Here is a 22,094-nt window from a genome sequence, read left to right on the forward strand (position 1 = left end):
ATTCTTGATTGCAGAACAGTGAGTGCTGAGTGATATTGGGTAAGCTGCGTTATTTTGCGTGCAGGAGCTGTTGTGCTGATCAATATTCACATGTAGACATGATATTATTTGAGTATTGGGGGGGGGGGGGCTGCGCGCCCGAGGGAGCACCGGCCTGCCCCTCCGAATCGACCCCCGCTTCAAGAGCTCGACAGTGACGCGTCGACCCGCGCGGCTCCAAGCGCTGCGCACAGCGGCGGGGGCTCGGAGGCCGTGCCGGCTTGCCACACCCGAGCAGGAGTGCGAGCAGCGCAGCGCGTGTCCGGAGGGCGAGGAGCGCAGCGCGTGCCAGGAGGGCGAGCAGCGCAGCGCGTGCCAGGAGGGCGAGCAAAGCGTGTCCGGAGTGCGAGGAGCGTGCCGAACTGGCCAGCAGCGCGTGTCAGGAGTGCGAGGTCTCGAGGCAATCGACCGTGCGGGGCAGCCGCACGCGCAGTCTCCGCACCCGCTCTGCCCAGTCCGCCGGCGGTGAAGCGTGCGAGAGCGCCACGACGCCGTCGGCCACGCGCGCACGTAAGTTTGTCTCGTTGAGCCAGTCGGTGCCTGTCACATGCAGGAGCAATAGCTTTCCCGCGCCGATGCCTCAGAGCGGGCGGCGAGGGCCGTCCCCGTCGGGAGGGGGCTGTCACGCCCGCGATCTCGCTCGCTGGAGGGTTGTGGGGGTTGTGTTTCGCCTCTTGTTTCGCCTCTCTCTGGCCATCAAGCAATGCTGTCTGTCTGAGTCTGTCAGGTCTCGACGCGCCAAGCGCCTGGCTCGTGCGCGCCGCCGACGCCATAGCCGGTGTCTGCGATGACGCCTCGGCCGCCCGCGATCCGGGAGAGGCCGCGCCTGCCGCGAGTTCTCTTTTCTGACGTCTCTGGGCGTCGTGCCGTCTTTGGGTGTCGTGGCCGCGCGTCGCGACCTGTGCGCCCAGCAATCCCCCGGGGGCCCAGTGATGCGACCGGTGACAGCGTGCCTCGTGTCGGCTCCCGAGCCAATCGTGCGCAGCGAGTGTGTGTGCGTGTGGGGCCCGTCCTCCATGCTCCGAGGTGTGTACCGCTGACTGGCTGACTGACTGAGTCGCGGCTATAGGCCGCGCGCCAGGTGGCAAAGTTGTGCGGGTCGAGTCGCACCCGAGTCGAGTGCGCGGCGGTGCGGCCACCGGACGTGTGCAAGAAGGCGATCGGGCACGCGTCGAGGAAGGGCGAGAGCCAGCCCTCCTGGTCCGGCAGCCACGGGGAGACGTCGAGCGAGAGGCGTGCGCGCGGCAGCGCCTCTCGTACCTAGACGGGGAATGTGAACTCACTGACCTCACGTTGGGCCCGCAAACCACCGCTGCACTCACTGCACAAGTCACTGCATTTGCATTCACTTGCATTCTGCACTGCATTCCCCCCCCCCCCCCCCTTCCCCCCTTTGCATTCCCCCTCTAGGCTCGCGTACCCTCGCGCCGATCCGGCAGAACAGCGCCACCAGCTCGCTCTGCTGCATCCCTCCGCCGCGCTGCGTCGCCGAGGCGTACTGCGCCAGGTCGGGCTCGACCAGCCAGACCGGAGAGGCGTCGGCGCCGAGCCGCTCCGCCGTCGCGTTGGCGTAGTGCGAGTACAGCTCCAGGATCTCGCCTTGCCGACGACGCACAAAGGCGGCGCCGCGCTCGCAGAGCGACCCGACGCCTCCGCCGCCTCCGCCGCCGCCGCCGCCTCCGCCGCCGCCGCCTCCTCCGCCGACGCGGGCCGCCGCCGCGGCGACGTCGCAGTCGAGCAGCCCGTCGGAGTGTCGCGCGAGGCCGGCGGCGAGGTAGGCGTACAGCAGAACCGTCTGCGAGCGGGCGCGCGCGTGCTCGAGCGCCCGGCCGTGCGACCGGTCGTTGAAGCGGACGCCGTGCCGCCTCGACGGCGGCCCGATCCACAGCGTGACATAGTCCGCGGCAGCGGCGGCGCTGGGCCAGGCGGCGCCGAACTTGAACGCGCAGCCGCTCCGGCGAGGAGGAAGCCGTGCGCGCGCGTGGTGCCGGGACGGCGCTCCTTTGCCGCACACGCAGCAGTGCTCTCCCGGCGACCCAAACTGCAGAGACGCTGCCCAGCCGTTTACGACCCGGCCGCTGGCGCAGTGGCCCTCGCGCTCGTAGGCCGCGCAGGTGCCGCCGAACTTGTTCGCCCAGCCCGGCGAGTCGGCGCAGCCCTGACGAGCGACCATCATGCTGCAGCAGCGTCCCACACAGCCTGTCTCTCGCGACGAGGGCTCGGGCCAGCCACCAGGGTTTAGGGCGGACTCGCGAGGAGCGCCGAGGCCACGCACGGGCGAGGCGGCCCGCGGTGTGAGGGAAGGGAAGAATTTTAATGTGGACACGCTGGTGCTGTCCTCAGGACCGCGTCATCGCGGGTGTGCAAGGATGTGGCATCCAGCTCTTCTTGAGCCTCTCCGCTCTCGCTCGTTAAGCTGCGGTATACTCGAGGCGGCCGCGGGCATGTGTCACGAGAAATCGTCGTGCACTCTTTCACACCAGCTCGCACGCCTCTCCCACGTCCTCCCCTCCCTCCCCTGGCTTTTGTGTTTTCTTTCTTCTTCTTTTTTCGCCTCTCCCACGTGGTGTGTGGCTCCTCTGTGTGCGCGAGCAGGGACACAGCGACTCCGTACACTGGCGATTCATGAGTGATCAGGTTTGTGTATGGCATAATTCCAGTACTTCGGGGGCCGGGGGGGTGAGCTACCCACACACATCAGTTTTACTCGCTGATTCAGCACCACTCCGAGACACCCACTCCCGGCCGCCGCCGCCAGCGCCGCTACCGAGAAGTTCGGTTGGGACGGTCCGCCGTGCCGTTAAATCGCCGTTATCGAATGCCTTGGGCTTCGCTTGGCCGTCTTGAGCGACACCACGTCCTGTTCCACCCATCCATGGTCGCCCCAGCTCTTCTTTCTTCTCCGCATGCATGCACTGACTGACTGACTGCAAACGTCCGGGTAGTCCACCTCGGCGTCACAGCGACGAATGCGGCACCGGCGACGCCTAGAGCTCGTTGCGGCGGCCGCGACCAAGCTGCTTGGCGTGGATCCGACGCAGTCGATCGACGTCAGCAAAGCAAAGCTGTTCCTTTCCGGAGGCGACACCGTGGATGTTGCGGACCTCGCCGCCGACGATACCGTCTACATAGCGTTCAGGCAGCTCCGCCTCCGCCCGGGGCTCTCGCCTCTGCCGTGAGGGGGGGCCACCCCCCACCCTCTGAGGTCAAAGCCCTCTGTGCCGCGCCAAGACGGACCATCAGCCAGGGACCCTCTGAGGCCAAAAGCAGCCAAGAGAGGCCATAGAGGCGGCACAGAGTCAGAGTCAAACCCTCTGTGCCGCCAAGGCAGGGGTCCGACCCGTCCTCAGAGGGGGGTCTGAGGCCTCAGAGAGTGTACAGCCCCCCAGTGGCTCGACACAGGTGGGACAGAAAGAAAGAAAACAGGATCGAGGGAGGGATAGGAGGACGGCACGCCGCCACCACACAGGGACTTTAAGGAGAGGAGTGTGGTGCTAGCCGTCGCCCACCCTTGGGCGTCTGCCTCTTTCCCTATCGCTCTCTGCAGTCTCTCTCGGGCGCCTCACGAGCGTGCGGCCGTGTTTTTCTTGGTTTTCCGCGATGTAGGCACCACTCCCTGGCGAGTACAGACCACGCCTCACTTTTTCACAGGGGGGATCCGTCTGGAAAAAGGAAAAAGAAAGAAAGAAAACAGGCAACCCAAGGGAGGGATGGGAGGACGGTACGCCGCCACCACACAGGGATTTTAGGGGAGAAGTGTGGTGTTAGCCGTCGCCCACCCTCGGGCGTCTACCACTTCCTATCTCTCTCCGCAGTTTATCACCAATTCTTGCAGCGACCTTCATGCCACCTCGCATTCTTCTCACTCTCGTCGTTCTCTCTCCTGCTGTCTCTTCCCCTGACTCATCGCTCTCCTCGGCCTCGTTCTGAGACGCCGCTGTCGTCTGCCGATCTCTTGCTCTCGCTGCTTCTCTCGCCTTTCTGCGTAACTCCGCTCTCCTCTCCGCGTATTTTGGTCCCTCGAGTTTATCGAGCATTCCTCGCGCAAGGACCACATTTCTGACTCCCACTGCGAGCATATCCCGCCCTGTCATGTCGTTGCTCAGGTCCACTCTCGTTTCGAGCACTTGTACCTCAATGGTCGGTGTTGGCACTGGGGTTCCCTTCGGGTATATTGTGACAGCTGATGGCGGGATTTCCACTTTTGTTTCGTCCTCCTCGGGGTCGTCTTCCCCGGCTTCCTTGCGTTCTGGAAAAAGGAGGCGTGTGACAAGTGGAGGGTTGGATCGCCGTCTTTCGGCGAGGATGGGTGTTGGAGCCCTCTTTGCTCAACATGCGGCCTGCTCTGCCGCCTCAACGAGACCGCCGCGCGCGCGCGCGCTCGGCATGCCTGCTGCTCGCCTGCCGACCTGGCCAGGCCGCGCGTGGCTGGCGCCAGCTCGTCATCGCAGCGGAGCACCGGAGGCGCGGTTTGCCCGCTGCTGGCTCTCGCCCCGCCGGCGGTTCCACGTGAGTCTATCACACTCTGGAGCCGAAACCAGCCGGAAATGTGCCTCCTCACAGCTCCTCATGGATCTGCGAAGAGAACCGTCTCCTCCAAGTAGCTCCACAGCCGGTCCGGCTCGCCCCTCGGGGGCTTCGTTCAAGCGTGCTGTGTGAGTGTTGAGGTGATACGAGCGCGCGTGGGCGCGGCGCGAGTGCCGTTTTGGGTCTCTTTTATACCAGTGATGAAATATAAACCGACTTTACCACGCGCGCGCACGCGCGCCGCGCTCCTCGACTCTCTCGCACCCGCCCCGAGCCACGCCCCTCACGAGATAGGCGGCTGCGACCCTGAGAGTGCGCAGCGGTGCCGCTGGCGTGCTCACCACACCCACCCATCATGCCTGCATCATTCCTGCACGCACTGCCCGGTCTGGCCGGGGCGTGGGGCGAGATCTGGCATGGCGGCGCGCTTGAATTGAGCGCCTTTGATCGTCTCGCGGCGACTGCTCGCAGGCCGGGCGGCCAGAAACTGTGCCGCTCAGCCATCCGCCGAAGCGAGCGCGCCGGCGGCGGTCCGCCGCCGGCGCGCTCGGCTCAGTGTCTTCAAGCCCGCCGCCGGTGGGGAGCTCCGCATGCCGCACGCCTGCTTTTCGCTGCGCATGCTCGAGCCCCCGGCGAGGGCTTGTGCTGTGAATAGCAGGCGTGGTCTGTACTCGCCAGCACCACTCCCCTGTGCAACAAGAAAATCCGACGTCAGCGCAGGTTTTCTTGGTTTTCCGGCGACCTGGCTCACGTGTGTGTGCGCAGGGCAGAGAAGCAACAGCCTTCCAATACACTCGATGCAGTCGAACCGGCCGCCTCCGCCGCGCCCCCAGGGCGGCCGCGGCGCGCCGGGGCCCCAGGGCGGCCGCGGCGGCCAGGGCGGCCGCGGCGGGCCGCGGATGATGCAGATGGGTGAGCGGCGCCTCTGTGCATCGCCGCGCCAGAGATGCTGTGCAGACGGCCCTGACCGTCCGTGTCTCCCTCGCCCGCAGGCGGCAGCCCGATGGGACCGCGCGGGGCGATGGGTCCTGGTGCGCGAGCGCGCTTCCGCGACGCGCTGCCCAGGCGGCCTGGTGCTGAGCGGCCCCTCGCCCTTCTGCCGCAGGGATGGCAGGGATGCCGATGGTGTACGGCGGCATGCCGCCCGCCGGCGGACCGCAGGTGCAGTCCGCCCGCTGCGCCGCGGACCACCCTCGCGGCTGGTCGGCGCTGGCTGACTCGCGCCGCCCCGCCGCAGATGAGCCTGGTGCGAGTGCCGGCCAACCTGTCGCCCGAGCAGCAGCAGCAGTGGCAGCAGCAGATGATGCAGCAGCAGCAGATGCAGATGATGGGGATGATGCTGCCGACGAGCGGATACGTGCGTGCGCGCACGCGCGCGCGCCTCTGCCCACCGCGCCGCCGCCGCACCGCACGCTCCGAGGGCGTCCCAACACACCGCTCACCTCGCCGCCGCCTCCCGCTGTCAGGGCACGATGCGGCCGGGCCCATCGATGCGCGGCGGAGGCATGCAGGGAGCGTACATGCCGATGGGGGGGCAGCAGGCGGCGGCCTACGGGCAGCCGACCAACATGTACTCAGCGCCGGGCCAGGCCGCGGGCAGCGTGCGGCCGATGCCGCCCCGCTCGGGTGCGCCCATGAGCGGCGGGGTCGTCCCGGTCGGCGGCAGCTTCCAGCCGAGTGCGGGCGCGCCCGCGCCGCCAAAGAAGCCCGCTTCGCGCGCGATCGCGATCGTCAACCCGGAGACGAACGAGGAGGTGGTAGTGCCCAAGAAGGCTGAGCCGCCGCCCGAGGCGCCGCCGCCCGAGGCGCCGCCCGCCGACAGCGCTCCGCAGCCAGACGCATCGCCGCCGCTGACGGCTCCGCCCGCCGCCGACGAGCCGCCCGCCTCGCAGCTGTCGCCGCCGCCGCGGCCGCCCGGCCCGCCGCCGCCGCCGCTCGAGCCGGTGGCCGCCGCGGCGGAGCCCGCGCCCGCCGAGCCGGAGCCGCCCGCGCCCGCCGAGCAGCCCGAGGCTCCCGCCACGGCAGCTCCCGCTGCCGAGCCGCCCGCCGCGCCCGCCGCCGCGGCGGAGCCAGAGGCGCCGGCGCCGGCGCCGGCGCCCGCGACGCCCGCGGCGCCGGCGGCGCCGGCGCCGGCGGCCGAGGCGGGCGGCGCCGCGGACGGCGACCACAACGACGATTGGGAGACCAAGGACGACTCGGCCCTCATCATCGAGGAGTCGCCGCGCGAGAAGCCAAAGGCTCCTGCGGCGGGCGGCCTGTCGCTGCGGCCGGGCGGGGCGGGCGCCTTCGCCTCGACGGGCAAGGTTGCGGTGGGCGGGAAGAAGGTGTACGCGCGCGACTTCCTCATGTCGCTGCAGCCGCACTACACCGAGCGGCCCGCGACGCTCACGATGGAGTTCGAGGTGGTGGTCGACGGCGCAGCCGCGCCCGCAAAGGGGCGCGGCGGGGGCGCAGAGTGGGAGCGGGTCGGGGGGAGGGGCGGCCGCGGGGGCAAGGGCGGGCCTCCCGGGCTCAACGGCGGCGGCGGCTTCAGCGACCCGCGCGACCCGCGCAACAACCAGTTCCAAAAGGGCGGCAAGGGCGGGCGCGACAAGGGCGGAGGCAAGGGGGGGCAGCGCTTCATGCCAATGTCCGAGGTCAAGCCGCTGGAGAAGACGGAGAACGCGTACGTGGCGGCGACGATCGCGAAGAAGGACGTGGACGCGGGCGAGAAGCTGCTGCGCGACTGCAAGTCCATCCTCAACAAGCTCGCCCCCGAGAAGTTCGACAAGCTCGCCGGCCAGTTCCTCGAGCTGCCCGTCGAGTCGCGCGCCGACATGGTCGGCATCATCGACCACGTCTTCGACAAGGCGCTCGCCGAGCCGGTGTTCGGCACGATGTACTCGACGCTCTGCGCGCGCTGCTCCGAGTCCTTCCCCGAGTTCCACGACGCGGACAACCCGGGCGGCAAGCCCGTCACCTTCAAGGTGCCTTCCGAGCACACCACCTCCACCCGTCGCGTCGCCACACGTCGCCAGAATCTGCAAGAGTCCCGCGAGCCCCCAACCACCACCACCACCACCACCACCACCACCACCACCTGGCGCGCGCTCTCTCGCCGCCTCTGCCGCCGCTGCCACCCTCGGCCTAGCCTGTGCCCCGCCCGCCCATCACCCACCCTCCTATCGTCGCCCCCTGGCAGCGGCTGCTGCTCAACAAGTGCCAGGAGGAGTTTGAGAAGGAGAATGTGGTCAAGACCCAGCTGGAGGCGCTGGGCGAGGACACGCCCAAGGAGGAGAAGGAGCTGATCCGCATGCGCGCGAAGAAGCGGATGCTCGGCAACATCCGCTTCATCGGCGAGCTCTACAAGCAGAAGATGCTCACCGAGAAGATCATGCACGAGTGCCTCATCAAGCTGCTCGGCGACATCGAGAAGCCCGACGAGGCGCGCGCCGCCCGCCGCCCGCCGCCGCCCGCCGCACGCGCCCGAGCGGAGGGCACACACCGCACGGCACGGCGCGGCGACGGCACGGCCCTCGCCGTCGCGCGCCGCTCCCCCGCCCCGTTGCGCCGCCGCTTGCGTCCACCGCCCCGCCCCGCTCTTGCGCGCAGGACGAGGTCGAGTGCCTGTGCAAGCTGATGACGACCATCGGCTCGCTCATCGACCACGCGCGCGCAAAGTCGCACCTGGACGAGTACTTCACGCGCATGAAGTCGATGGCGAACAACGAGAAGCTCGTCATCCGCATGCGCTTCATGCTGCAGGAGGTGATAGACCTCCGGCGCGGCGGCTGGAAGCAGCGAGTGGCGGACCCGGCCGTCAAAATGCAGCAGCAGCAGCAGGCGCAGATGGGCAAGGGGGGCAAGGGCAAGGGGGGCGGCCCGCCCAGTCGCGGCGCGCCGCCGCCCGCGCGGGGCGCCGGGCCGCCCGGGCGCGGCGGCGCGGGACCGTCCGCGCCGCCGGCCGCGCCGGCCGCGCCGGCGCCGCTGAGCAAGGAGAAGGTTGCGGCCCGGCTCGAGACGGAGCTGGAGGAGTACTTCAACCTGGGGCAGGTGGAGGAGCTGCTGCTGAACCTCAAGGAGCTGCGCGAGAAGGCGCCCGAGACACCGCGCCAGAGACACCGCGCCCGAGACGAGCGGGCACACTGACCCCCCCCCGCCCCCTTTACCCCCCCCCCTTTCCCGACCCGCCCACAGGCGCGGCTGCCGAAGGGCGAGCCGTCGCTCGGTTTCCTCTTCCTGAAGGAGGGGATCGCGAAGGCGATCGAGGCGAAGGACGCCGCGCGCGTGCGCGAGTGCATGGCCAAGTCCATCGGCCCGCTGCACCGCGAGAAGCTGCTGGCGCCTGCGGAGGTGCGGAAGTACTTCACCGACATGCTCGAGTTCATCGAGGACGAAGCGATCGACGTGCCGTCGATCGGTGCCATCTTCGCAAACTACATCGCGGCGGCCATCGCCGACGATGTGCTGCCGCTCGGCTTCCTCGCCACGGCCTTCAACCACCTCGCCGACTCCCATGTCTCCACGCTCAAACAGTCTGCGATGCTCGGCGCGCCAGAGTAGTAGTAGTAGTAGTAGTAGTAGTAGATGCTCGGCGCGTGGCCAGACCGCCGCGCGCGGGCGGGCGCGGAGCCCTCTCCTGCAGCCTTTAGCCCTGCCGGAGCCGTCGCGTAGGCGCGACGCTCGCCAAGCTGTGCGAGCGAGCGGGCGCCGAGCGCGGCCGCGCCCTCTACGCCGAGGCCAAGGACTTTGACCTCGCGGCGCTCGCCGGCGGCAGCGAGGCGCGCGCGACACCGGACACTCTCAGGGTTGGGCTCCATCTCCGAGCCTCCGCCGAGGCACTGCCGCGACGCGCCCTGGTCTTTCCGCTCGCCCTGCACGCCGCCCACGACACACGCGCAGAGGCACGTCCACGACGCGTTCGCGGCGCGTGTCCACGACGTGTCCACGACGTGTCCCTCAGGCTGCGGTCGAGCTGCTCGAGGGGGCGGGCGTCGCCGCGCTGGACCCGGCGCTCACGCAGCAAGTGACGGCCGACAAGGAGGCGGCGTCGCTGGCGGCGGAGGCGGCGACGCGCGAGGCGCTGTGCGCGCGGGTCGACACGTACGTAGACGAGCGGCTGGCGTCGGAGGGCGCCTTTGCGGCCTTGGATAAGCCCAAGGAGGGGGAGAAGCCAGAGGCGCCCGCGACGGCTGTGGCGGCGGGGCTCTGGGTGGGGAACGAGCTCGTGGGGTCGGGCTTGGCCAACGATTTGCAAACGCGCAAGCAGCTAATGCGCGCCATGATGCGCAAAATGCTCACGTACGCGCCGCGGACTGCAGAGGGGCAACCGTGCCCCAAGACTATCGAGCGGGGGCTGAAGCGGCGCGGGCTCCCCTATCTCCCCCCTATCTCCCAATCTCCCCAATCTCTCCCCAATCTCCCCCGTATCTCCCCCGTATCTCCCCCGTATCTCCCCCCCTGAAGCGGCGCGTGCGAGCACGCGCCGGCCCATCTCGCGGCCGCCAGCCCCGCCGCTCAGCCCGCTCGGGGCCCTGCTGCAGGTGGACGTCGATGATCCAGGTCGTCTCGCGGCCCGACAGCGAGCAGCCGCTCGACGCACAGGCTGCGGCGCACGCGCTCTTTGAGGTGCAGGGCTTTTGCAGCGAGCACGGCTTCCCGGAGGGGCTGCTCAAGAAAATCTACTACGCGCTCTACGACGCCGACGTCATAAACGAATCCGCCTTCGCGATCTGGAAGGCGCGGGAAAGCGCCGTCCTTCTCACTGTTGCACACGGGGGCCACCCACTCACTCCCTGCTCTCCTTGAGCCGTGCATTTGGCTCACTCTCGACCCGTCCGCTCGCTTCTGCTCACCCCGAGCCGTCTGCTCGCTTCTCTCGCAGGACACCGACCCCGACGCGGAGCCGACGCCGAACAAGCTCAAGGCCCTGGTCCAGGCCAACGAGTTTCTCACCTGGCTCGACTCGGCCACCCAGGAGTCGGGGCCGAGCGACGACGACTGAGCGGCTCCGTGCCTGGGCAGGCAGGGACGGGGCCGCTCTCTCGGCAGCGGAGTGGACGCCACACACGCGGCCAGACACGCCAGGCTCAACGGTGCGAGGGCCGAGCTCTGCCCGCGCCAGGCGTCGCGCCGCCCTCAACAGCCAGGGGGCCCGCCCGCCCGCCCTAGCATGAAGCCGCCGTCACAGGTCGATTAAAAAGCGGGGTGCCGCTTGTCGTTTTATTTTACCACAGCAAAGAGATCAGTTTACACGTTCTCGTGCCTTAGGGCACCGCACTTGGAGCACTTGGAGTGCAGTCATTAACCTCACATCCAGGGCCGGGGAGCTCAGAAGCGCACCCAGCGGGCCGGATGATCGGGATCGGGTTACGGGCTAGAGAGCCCTAGCCCCGGGGGTGCGCGTTCGCAGGGCAAGGGCCTTAAAGTAAACACGGGTCTCCGAGGGTTAGCCCCGCGTACCGGGTTTCCCCTTAACTGCAGGACGCCCCCTCTACTCGGAGCTAATGAACACCATACTGCACGCCCCACACCACCACTCTACACTCACTTGCGTCGGCGTCTGAGTAGACCCCCCCGCCTGAGGGCTCACCCCTCGCCTTCCCAGGGTCTCAACCCTCCTTGATTCGCTCTCTTGCTCGTCTCCCGAGCGTTATGCGACGACCGGTATGGTCGTTTCCCTCGTTGTTGGTGTCGCTTCCTCCGCTGCCGCCCTTCATCCCCGCCAGCTTCTCCCGGCTCCACCGCTTCCGAGGGCGTCGACGGCCCGGTCGAGGTCTCCCCGGGCGAGAACGGTGGCATTGGGCCGCAACCAGTTCCACCCCCGGGGGGTCGAGCCCGCTCTCCCTGGTTGTCTCGCGCCCGCACCCGCGGCCTCTCTGTCGTCCTCGGCTCGCCCCCCCCCTCCGCCGGCTCCTCTCCAGGTTCGGGGGGGCGTGGCCCTCCCTGTGGAAGGTCGTGGTGGTCCGGTTGCCACCGCGACTGGCCTTCCCCTGGTGAGCCCGTACGTCCCGACTCCACTCTCAGAGGCCGCGTCAGCTCATCTCTCGCCTCCTCCGACAACTGACCCCAAGCCCCCTCCGGGGCCCTCCGGCCACGGCCCTCCGGCTCGCCGGTGGGCCCACTATCGTACCGCGGTAACTCCCCTCCCCCATCTCCTCCGTCCGGATACACCAGCCTCCGGCGGGGCGGTCCCGGACCCCCCAGGTTATTCCGAGCGGGTCCATCTTGCGGCGCCTCCTGAACGACCATCACCACCCGTCCGCCCGCTTCCGCCGTGGCTACCGCCTTCTTGTACACTCGGGTGAGGGCCCCCTGCCCGTGTTCGTTGACCGTGACCAAGACGTTGTGCGGCCACGGTCTCGCCTCCCATCTGTCCTCGGCGACATCATCCACTTCCACCCCCCACTCCCCTCCCGACCACGCCCCCCCCACCACTCTGGGTGCGGCCTCGAAGAGCGTCGACATAGTGAGCGCCGAGGTGAGCGCCTCGCCTCTCAATCCGAACGCATCCCTCAGCCACGCCCTCAGCTCCGGGACGATCTGTGCCACGATCCGCAGCGGGCCACGACCCCGCTCCCGGACCGCCTCGGAACACACCCGGACAGCCGCAGCGGGCAACCGCTGCGCTCCAGGCCACGTCCGACTCGCCCACACCGCAGCGAGGCAAGTCGCTCTCTCCGGAGTCATGCCGTGGCGCAGCCCCCCCGTGTGGACAGTCAGAACCGTGGGGTCCTTGCCCATCTCAAAGGCTTGAAGCTGGCGCCACACCCCCGCTCCCCGCCTTCCAGCCGCCCCGCTATTCACCGGAAGCCGGCAATCCGGAGCGAACCACAGCGAGTCCGCCATCGCAGCCAGGTGGGCCGACCTCTCCATCGCGACCCCTCCCAGCTCCGTCTTGCACGCAGCGCAGCCATACCGGAAGTGGGCGCGCGTGTCCGGGCCGCCCTCGCATAGGTGGCACGCGGCTCGGGGGCGAGCTCCTTCCAGCCGCACTGTCCTCCGGATGGCCTCAGCGTCCGGCCCACCTTGCGCCTGTAACTCTGACGCCGTGCAGCTCATTCTTCCTAGCGTGGCCCGCATAGCCTCCTCCAAGAGCGGGCCCGGGAGTGCTCTGCGTAGGCCGGCCGTCACTCCCAGGTCGACTTTCCCGTCAGCGCCCAGTCGGAGGAGCAGCGTCGCCCTCCTAACTTCCAGGATCTCTATCGCACGTTGTGATAGGGGGGCGCACTTCGCCCTCTCTTCCTGCACGAGTTCTCCCGGCCCTCGCACAGGGGGAGGGTCCTGGCGTCCCCGGTGGAGCTGCACGTTAGCGAGGCCTCGCACCGTATCCTCCCTCCGCGTCGCCGAGTCATCCCCCCCCATCGGCTGGTCTCGCGTGGCCTCCTCCATCCGGATGGTGTACGACCTCCTCACCGCTGCAGCCTGGTGTTGTAGTCCCGCCAGGGTGTTCACCGCTATGTCCTTGGCCAGGTTGGTTGCCGGGTCCATCGTTCCGCACCCTCCCAGGTCTAGCGGGAGCAGCACCACCTCCATCGCCGCCGAGCGCTGGGCCGTGAGCGGGGTGGGGGCTAGCCGGAGGGCTCGCAACGACGCCCGAGCGGCCACCGCACACCGCGATTTCTTTTTTCCGAGTCCAGAGTGCAGAGTGCGAGTGGTTGCGCGGGCTCCTGCCGGGTTGCACGCCGACGGAGTTCAGCTCGCCCGTAGGCATGGCGTCGCTTGGGACGCCAGGCGCAACCGGGCCGGCCCCCACCGGCACGCCTGGCTGGCTCCAAGAGGCCGGGAGACAAATCGAAATCTCTCCCGGCGCCAACGGAACAATCGACCTCACCGACGGCACGGGGCGCATGCCACCACGCCCCGCGACAATCATGGTGCAGGCGTGGCCCGCCAAGAGCAGAAAGGCGACCGTGCTCGAGCTCGCCATGGCCGAAGGCACCGTGGACGACTTTGAGGCCAAACTGGTCGAGATGGGCCTGCGCGAGGGCTACCGCCTTTACCAGCTGCACGGGGACAAGCTCGAACCGCAGCCCACCACGTACCGGACGGTGATGGCGCTTTTGCCGTCGCGCCGCAGCGCAGGGGGGGGCGCCCGCCCGTCGAGCGAGCGACGCGAGCCGACCAAGCTTCTCGTCTCGAAGCCGCCGTCGTTCGACATGCTCTCCAAGGTGATCGCGCCCGAGTTCACCGCGGCGCAGGGCATCAAGGAGATCCTCGACAACGCGATCCAGTCCCTCGTCTTCTTCAGCATGGACCACCCGGCACCTCTCCTCCCCGCCGCCTCTCACTCCCCTGCCGCCTCTGCTGCTCCCTGCCGCCTCTCACTCCCCTCCTGCCCCCTCTCCTCCCTGCCGCCGCTCAGCCCCTTGCGGCCTCTGCTGCTCCCTGCCGCCTCTCCTCTCTGCCGCCGCTCACTCCCTTGCGGCGGCTCTCCTCACCGCTCCACTCGCTGCAGGAGCTTCTCGCCAGCGGCTGCTGGACGCCGCAGCTCGTCATACTGATCGACCTGGCGCGCGGGCGGCTGCGCGTCGTCGACAACGGCGGCGGGCTCAACCCGACCCAGATGGAGGACTGGGCAGAGTGCGGCAACTCCACCAACCGCTCGCGCGTCAACGAGATGCTCGAGGCCGCGGCGGCGCGCTCCAGCACCGACCCTCGTGTCGCCGGCCTCTTCTCGCAGCTCTTCTCCTCGTACGGTATCGGCGGCAAGGGCGGCGGCGGCGCGCTCGCACCCGCCGCCTCTCCCTCGCCGCCTCTCCGATGCCCCTCCATCCTGCCGCTGCCGCGGCTGCCCACCCCCACACCCTCCTGCCACCCCATCTCCACCCTGCTGCCTCTCCCTGCCCGCGCATCCCCTTCTCCACCACTCTCCCGACACCTTCGCGGCCTTGATTCGCGGCCTTGCACACACTCGCGGCCTTGACTCGTGGCGCGGCCTTGCACACACTCGCGGAGGCTCACAGTACTCGGCAGGCGCGCTCACCCGCGAGGGCAAGGAGATCCAAGGCAACATCACCCTCTTCTCGAGCCAGGGACCCTTCGAGGACGACCGCACCTGCCTGCAGCAGATCAACTTCGACCTGCGCGAGGCGCAGCGCCGGCAGGCACAACTCAGCGACGCCGCTGCGCCCTGAGCTGCGACATCGCGTCGCCACGGCCTGACCCCCCCCCCCCTCCCCCCAGGCCGCCAAGGACAACTCGCCTTGGAACCGCGAGTACATCTGCGAGGAGTGGGAGCCCGAGACAGAGAAAGAGCTGCGGCAGCTCATGGACCGCGACGGCTGGGGCGACCGCATCACCTGCCTCGAAGTGGACCGGCTCGCGCCTTCGGTGGTGGAGAAGCTTCGCGAGGCGGTCGCCGACCCGCACCGCTCCGAGCTCGTGGGCGAGATCGTCGACACGTGGGCCTACTCCTTCGAGCCGCGGCTGTACGAGGCGGTTGCGCGCGACTGCAACACCTTCAACAGGGAGAAGGACCCTCCGCCGCTGCGCATCACCGCCAGCGTCGAGGCGTGTGGCATCGACGGTGGCGCGGCGGACCCGACCAGCCTCAACGCGCTGGCGGGCCTCAAGTACCAGAAGCTTGCATCCCAGGCCGCCTCGTCCTCGTCGCAGCCGCTGCGGCGCGGGCTTCGCGCCGGCGGCGCCTCGGATGCGGAGGTGTTTTGCTACGAGTTTGACGTCACCGACGGCGCGGGCAAGCGGGGCAGGGCGCTGTTGCTTCTTCGCTACTACCCGATCAAGGACGGCGGCGAGACGCTGCCCGCCGAGTGCAAGGCCGGCTTCGACGTCCGGTGCTCCCCCCCCCCCCCCCCCCCCCCCCCCTTCCCCCGGGCCAAAGCGCCACACCTCCCACCCAGAAGCCCCCTCCCCTCACATCCCGCCCGCCGCGCTCGTGCAGGTGGCAGAGCCGGCTGCTCAAGGACGAGCGGCTGCGCCTCCTCTCCTTCATGGACCCCGCCGAGCTGTCGACCAAGGGCCGCGGCAGCGCGCAGAAGGAGCTGAGCTTGCTGCTGCAGCGCGTGGGCCACCGGCTGCACGGAGAGCTGCTGCTCGACCCGTCCTTCGCCGTCAACAAGATGAAGTCTCAGCTGCTGCAGAGCGGCGAGGAGTCGAGCTCGGGCAGTATCAAGCTCGTGCAGATGCTGAGGGACAGGAAGGTGGCGGAGTGGGTGCGGCCGGGCGGGGGCACGCTGGTCGACGAGTTCCTGCAGTGGCTGAGGGGGCGCGAGCAGCTCGACGACAATTTCCGGTTCGCGCCGAACAGCGAGCGCGGCGACGTCGAGGCGTGGCCACCTGCTATGGAGGACGGGGCGTCGCCTCCACAGTTGCTTCACGGAGTCAGTGGCGACGTGCTCCGCCTCACCGGCTACGTGAGCGACCCGGAGTCGAGCCCCTCGCCAGGCCGGGCACTGCTCACCCTCGCTTTGCGCTGTAGGTGACGAAGATTCTGCGGGCCGGCGACAAGACGTTGACGGCGCCGCGGAGCGAGTCTGGCCGACCTGTCGAGGCGGACGCGCTGCGGCTGTGGTTGCGCAAGGACAAGAGCAAGGTGTTCAACAAGACGACCAACGCGGTGTGGGCCGAGGTGTACGGTTTCTACTTCTTCGCTCGCTCCGGCCTCAGCGCGGTGGAGGTGGAGGAGGAGTGCCGGAGGGCGACCGACGGCGAGGTCCTCTACCTCGAGGCGGGCGCACGCGCGAAGGCCGCCTCGCTGACGGGCGATGCGAAGGAGAAGGCGCTGATGCTTCGCGCTTTGCCGCTCGAGCTCATCGAGCTCAAGCAGTCCAGCTTGCGCATCCCGGAGAAGGACTGGAAGGCGCACGTGAGGTCGCTGCAGGACGCGCACGAGAAGACCAAGCCCAGCGCGGTGGTCTGCATCGACACCGCCACGGCCGACGCCACCGCCGCCGGCTCTTCCTTCGTGGGCGGGGATATCGAGCGGGACGTCCCGATCGAGTACGCCTGCGAGGGCTTCATCGATGAGGGCAAGAAGCTGTGGCTCGCCGTGCAGGTGCACAACGGGTCGAACAAGGTGATCAGCAAGACCGAGCTGGAGAAGGGTGGCTACGTGGTCAAGCTCACCGCGACGCACACCGAGGGCCAGGTCAAGCTCATCGAGGCGAGCCACTTTTACGCCGGTGGCGCGGCGTGGTTGCAGCCGAAGCTCGACGAGCCCGGCGAGTGGGTCTGCTCGATCGCCGTCGTCGACAAGAACGGCGCGACCGTCGGCAAGACGTGGGCGGTGACGATCCCGGTCGCGCAGCCGGAGAAATGCGCGTCCATCGAGGTCGAGTTTGAGGACGAGGACGCGATGCTGCGCGTGGGCGAGGCCCTCCCCCCGCTCGTGGTGACGGCGTTCGACTGTGTCGGCGTCCAGTTTGAGCTGTCCGCGCTCCCAGACAATCTGGACGTCGACATCGTCGACAAGAAGTCGCAAGGCCAGCGGCTGGAGCTCGACCCGTTCGATCAGCAGCAGGCGGTGCTCGCGGACGGCAAGATCCGCATCTACAACCTCGTGGTACGCGGCCCCTTTGCCACCGGCAAGCACGCGGGCAGCGTCAAGCTCGGCGTTGCCTTCGGCGAGCTTAAGGCCGCGAAGACGAAGTGGCTCGAGATCAAGTGCGGTCGGCCCGCCAACCTCTTGCTCGAGAACACGGAGGTGCTCTTCGACGCCGCGCCGTACGACGCCGGCGATTCACTGCCGCCGATGCGGCTGTTCTGCACGGACGTCCACGGCAACCCCGCCGGAGGCTGCTCGGTCTGGCTCGAGATGTCGCACGACGGCGAGGCCGGGTCCGATCCGTTCACCGGGCCGAGCGGGCCGTTTGAGACCAATGCCAAGGGCGAGCTGGTCTTGGGCGGTGGCAAGAAGGCCGGCTTCAAGGTCAATGGAGCTGTGCTGCGACCCGACGCGGAGGCAGTGGCCACCCTCAAGTTCGTCGCCACCCTCGAAGCCGAGGACGAGGCTGAGGACGCGGTGCTGGAGGTGCCGGTGCGGCTGGCGCAGCTCGAGCAGGAGGAGGAGCCCGAGCTGGCCACGCTGGCGATGTCCGTCGTGCCGGGCCCGGCGGGCTCCTCCACCCCGACCGTCGGCTGCGATGAGGAGTTCAAGATCGAGCTGTACGGCTCCGACGAGGTCGGCAACGCCTGCCGCCTCGACCCCGCCGACTACGCCAAACCATACCTCGCCAGCTCGGGGGGGCTGGGGGCGACTTGGGGCGACTGGAAACTAAACGGCGACGTGCTCGAGATGACGGTGCAGCTCAGCGGCAAGGCGGGCGACATCGAGATCGAGCTGCCCGAGTCTGACGCCCACCGTCACATCCACTGCGAGCCGCTGAAGCTCTCCCTCGTCGCCGGCGCGCCGAATGCGGTGGTCGCCTCCGTGGTCGGCAACCCCATCAACGGCGCGGAGCTGGTCGTGAGCGCACACCTCGTCGATGAGCACGAGAACGTCGTCGAGAGCCACGGCAGCGTCGTAGAGTGGGAGCCGCTGAAGGCCGAGGATCCGGACCAGCTTCACGTTCACTGCTCTGGGAGCGGCAAGAAGAAGGGCGTCCGCGCGCAGCTCAAGGCGACCGTGCTCGCGAAACAGACGCTGCGCGAGCCGGATGAGTTTGGCCTCGTGCTGTCGGCGCGCTTCAAGAAGGGCGGCGTCTGGCAGACCGTCACCACCGAGAGCGTCGACGCGGACCCCTTCCGCGTGACGCTGCAGCCCGGCGCCGCCGTCATCAGCGACTTGGTCGTCAGCCGCGTGCAGCTCGAGAACGAGGCGAGCGACACGACGAACGACTATGTCGACGACGACGTCGAGGCGAGGCCGACGCACGAGGTGCCGAAGGTGACGCAACCGCTGGAGCCCCTGCCGCCGCAGCCGCTGCATCTCACCGCCGAGCCCAGCGGCATGCTGCCGAGGCTTGCGCTGCGGGTTCGCTACGAGGACGGCGGCTTCCTCGAGCACCCCACGAAGTGCCAACTGCGGGCGAGGCTGGTGCGGAGCGGGGCGTCAGCGGAGGCGCGCACGGCGCGCAGGCAGCAGCAGCCGGCGCTCTTCTGGCCATCATCCGGCGACTGGCAGAAGCGCGCCGGCGGCCCCGTCGAGCTGAGCCCGCCCGGCGAGGCGCCGGTGCAGGGCCTGCTGCTGCAGGAGGTGCCAGCGCCCGCCGAGCCGGGGGCGTACTCGCTCGAGCTCGCCCTCTCCTTTGGCAGCACGACGAAGGGCCTGCCGCCCTCTCAGCTGCTCAAGAGCGCGGAGCGGACAGAGGTCACGGCGGCTTTCGCCATCGTCGTCGAGGCTGGCCCTCCCTCGAAGCTCCTTCCGGCGCTGCCCGGTGCCTCGTCTGCAGGCCCTTCCTAGACACTTCCGAGACACTTCCGAGAGACCTCGGAGACACCTCCGCGACACCTCGTCTGCAGGCTCGGGCTCGACAACAGCGCCGCTCAAGGTCGTGGCGAACGAGGCGACTGAGCTCGGCACGTTTGCGCGCCTCGTCGACGCCATGTCCAACCGGCTCCCGTCCGACGGCACCGTCCGCCTCTCGCTCCGGCAGTACGCGATGGGGTCGGAGGAGGGGCAGGGCATCACGCTCGAGATCGCGCAGCCGGACACCACGTTGCGCCTTGTCGACGGGGAGCTGTCGGCGCCGGCGTTGGCGTTGCGCGGCGCGGGCCCGTCGGGCCGGTACCAGCTCTGCTTTGAGCTCGAGTCCGATGCCCAGGCGTGCAGTGCAGCAGGCTCGCCATCCACCGGCACCGAAGCCAGCCGCTAGAGAGCTCGAGTGCGATCCATAGGTGTCGGGCTGGCTCGCGGTGGACTACGAGAACCCCGCCGACGAGGGGGAGCGAGAGGCGGAGCGGCATCGGCAGGCGGAGAGGCTGCAGGCGGCACAGGCCCGGCTGCAGGCGGCGGAGGAGGAGGAGGGCGAGCTCTCCCGGCGGCAAAAGGCATGTGCTGGTCAGGTCGGTGCTGCGAGGCGCGCGCACGACTGCGCCAGCGCGGAGGTGCGCAGAAGCCAGGCGCTTCTCGCGCAGAAGCGCAGCAGTCGCGACGCGTTCGGCTTGGACGAGGCGGCCGTGAAGCGGCTCAAGACCGCGCACGGCATCGGCGACGCGGACGCGGCGTCGGCGAGCGCGACGGGCGCCATGCCGCCGAACACGCTCGGCCAAAAGCTGCGGGCGAAGGTCGCGCAGCTCGAGGAGAGCTTGACGGTGCGGGTGAGCGTCGACGGCGAGGAGGCGGAGCGGCGGCGCTTCGGCGACTTCCCCATCCCTTTGGAGCCCGACGACAACTCGCGCGTGTGGCTCGAGCTGCGGCCGCGCTCCGACGCCGACGGCGCCCAGGGCCCGCACGGCATCTTCAAGGTTTACTCGCGCGGCGGCGAAGAGCACGCTGAGGGCCCTGTCGACGAGCAGACCCTCTCGCCCGACCCCGAGGGCGAGTACCTGCTCGACGCGCTGCAGCCCGCCGTGGAGAGCGGCCGCGTCGAGAGCCTCTTCGAGAGCGGCCGCGTTGCGGACGAGCGGCTCTCCAACATCCTCGCCGCGCTGCTGCCCTCGTGGTTTGGCGCCGACTGCGTCGTGCTCGCCCGGCCGCCCGCGGCGGCTCCGCCACCGCCATCTTTCTTTGCCCGGCTGAAGGCCAAGCACCTCAACCCGCTGGCGTCTCCGCCGCCCGCTCTCCTCCCGCCGCCGCCCGCCGCGGCGGCGGCGCCGCCAGAGGAGGACGCCGACTCTGGGCTCCTCAAGCTTGGCCCGGGCGGGTCGCTGCACCCCCCCTTCGACGGCGCAAGCTTCTTGGTAAACCGCATCTGCTGCGACGGCACCGCGGCGCGCACCGCATGGTACCGCGCGCTCGGCGGCTACGGCGATGCCATCGTCTTCGACAAGTCGAGCGCCATGATCGACTCCGACGCGCCGGCCTCCTCTCTGCTGGTTGCGCTCGAGGACGACGCGGGCTTGGTGGGCGGCGGCGGCGGAGGGTACGCGGTGCGATCCTCCGACGGTGGGATGGGCGCACTCGCCAAGCCCGCCTCCTCGGCGTGCCGACTCGGGAGGCTCACCGATGCGGACGAGGAGCAGGCGCTGAGCGGCACCGCCGAGGGCCGGAGGGTGGTTGAGTTTGAGCGGGCGGCGAGCGAGCTGAGCGAGCTGGAGCGGGCGGGTCGGGAGGCGGAGGAGGAGGAGGCCTCGGCGGAGAGGGCGTGGAGGGAGGCCGAGTGCGACTTGCGCCTGCTCGAGCAGGAGCTCGACCCGCTGCGCCACGAGGTGGAGCAGCTCCAGCAGCAGCTGGGCGTGGGAGGCACCGGAACCGGAGGCGGCCGCGTCCGCGGCAGGAAGCGGGCGCGCCAGGGGGTGGCTTAGTCCTTAGACCGATGCATGCATGTAAGAGCTGCGATGGTGACGAATTTGATCGAGGGTCCAGCAGTGTCGTCTTGTACGTTTACTTTTGCTAGGCCTAGGGTGCCCACAGGACCCAAAACCGCAAAAGAAAATAGCTCTGCGCCTCAAAAACGCAATGCTCCGCCGTTCGCTGCCGTGGTCTGCCGCCGTGCCGCCGCTCCTTACCGTGCCGCTCCTTCCGCGCCTCGCCGCCCTTGCCATTTATTCGCCGTCCCTCCTGCCGTGCGTTACCGCCGTGCCGCCGTACCGCCGCTCCTACAGTGCCGCGCCGCCTCCCACGCGCACACACCTTACCTCCTGCTCGACCGAGTTTGCGATGAGAAGTGACCCGAGCCGCCGGGTGCCCCGCAGCGGCCTCGCTGGACCAGAAGAACCGGTCCGCGAGTGCTCCGCAGCAGCCTCGCTGAGCCAGAACGTCGGCTCGCGAGGTGGGGTGCTAGTATGAGCCCGACCCAGGTCGTAGTGTTCTTGCTCCCAGCGCTTGCGCTTCGGCGGTTAGTGGTGCACTAACCTCCGAGAAACCCTTCGGGTCGCTCCTCATCGCAAACCCTGTCAGCAGAGTCTCCTACGGGAATGTACGTAAGAGCTACATACACTGAGAGAGAAAAAGGGACGCACGAGGCAAATCTGATGTTGGAATGTTTCAATAGCAGAGAGGCCTCTTCCGTTGGGGGACCGAGTGACTAGGAAACGAGGGTTCCCCATTGTGACCCGCTCCAGCGGCGAGCGTGACACTGCACTTGGCGCCGAGCGCCCCCGCGGCTCAGACCTTGTGCAAGAGCCGACCGCCTCGGTGAGCACGCCGGTCCGGACCGATGGCACTCGGTGTGGAGCAAGCAAGACCCCCCCTCCCCCCAATCGGCGCGCGCCCGAGCTTTGAACGGCCGCCAGGAGCACCTGGAGGACTCCTCATGGCTGTGCCCAAGTGGGCTTCGCGCCGGCCTCGGCTGGGGGGGCGGGTTGTCCCGGCTGCGGACACCTTCTGCAGCCCCCTGGGCGTGGGTCAGCACCCAAAAGCTGCCCCCCGGCGGCATACAGCACGGCCAGCCAGCCTCTTCCTCCTCCTCAAGGGCTGTACTATAGGTCATATTGCGCCGCCTCCTACTGGCAGCCGGGCGGGCGCGCGCCGCGGGCGCCTCGGCGCG

The 22,094-nt window shown here is 69.0% G+C and overlaps 4 protein-coding genes across 4 annotated transcripts; all 4 read left to right on the forward strand.

The window, feature by feature from the left end:
* Nucleotides 1-4,688: 4,688 nt before the first annotated feature.
* EMIHUDRAFT_351298 (hypothetical protein) lies at nucleotides 4,689-5,161 on the forward strand (the record flags this gene model as incomplete). The annotated part of the gene is given in 2 exon segments (XM_005793709.1): nucleotides 4,689-5,115; nucleotides 5,129-5,161. Coding segments are annotated over 2 exon segments (227 nt in total), but the record flags the coding sequence as incomplete, so codon positions are not given.
* A 157-nt stretch (nucleotides 5,162-5,318) lies between these two features.
* On the forward strand, nucleotides 5,319-8,320 carry EMIHUDRAFT_448761 (hypothetical protein; the record flags this gene model as incomplete). Its single annotated transcript, XM_005793710.1, has 9 exons — nucleotides 5,319-5,478; nucleotides 5,559-5,597; nucleotides 5,672-5,727; nucleotides 5,804-5,923; nucleotides 6,033-6,320; nucleotides 6,870-6,968; nucleotides 7,128-7,532; nucleotides 7,748-7,990; nucleotides 8,158-8,320. Coding segments are annotated over exons 1-9 (1,527 nt in total), but the record flags the coding sequence as incomplete, so codon positions are not given.
* Nucleotides 8,254-10,549, forward strand: EMIHUDRAFT_199661 (hypothetical protein; the record flags this gene model as incomplete). The annotated part of the gene is made up of 7 exons (XM_005793711.1): nucleotides 8,254-8,349; nucleotides 8,566-8,598; nucleotides 8,743-9,080; nucleotides 9,209-9,353; nucleotides 9,530-9,876; nucleotides 10,089-10,311; nucleotides 10,430-10,549. 7 exons carry the CDS (start codon nucleotides 8,254-8,256, stop codon nucleotides 10,547-10,549), a joined length of 1,302 nt encoding a protein of 433 aa, XP_005793768.1.
* Nucleotides 10,550-13,256: 2,707 nt separating this feature from the next.
* On the forward strand, nucleotides 13,257-20,910 carry EMIHUDRAFT_462088 (hypothetical protein; the record flags this gene model as incomplete). Its single annotated transcript, XM_005793712.1, has 7 exons — nucleotides 13,257-13,784; nucleotides 14,003-14,206; nucleotides 14,731-15,341; nucleotides 15,449-15,920; nucleotides 15,986-18,881; nucleotides 18,967-19,172; nucleotides 19,342-20,910. 7 exons carry the CDS (start codon nucleotides 13,257-13,259, stop codon nucleotides 20,908-20,910), a joined length of 6,486 nt encoding a protein of 2,161 aa, XP_005793769.1.
* Between the last annotated feature and the right edge of the window lie 1,184 nt (nucleotides 20,911-22,094).

Source organism: Emiliania huxleyi (assembly GCF_000372725.1).
Source record: "Emiliania huxleyi CCMP1516 unplaced genomic scaffold EMIHUscaffold_10, whole genome shotgun sequence".
NCBI classification, from domain to species: Eukaryota; Haptophyta; order Isochrysidales; family Noelaerhabdaceae; genus Emiliania; species Emiliania huxleyi.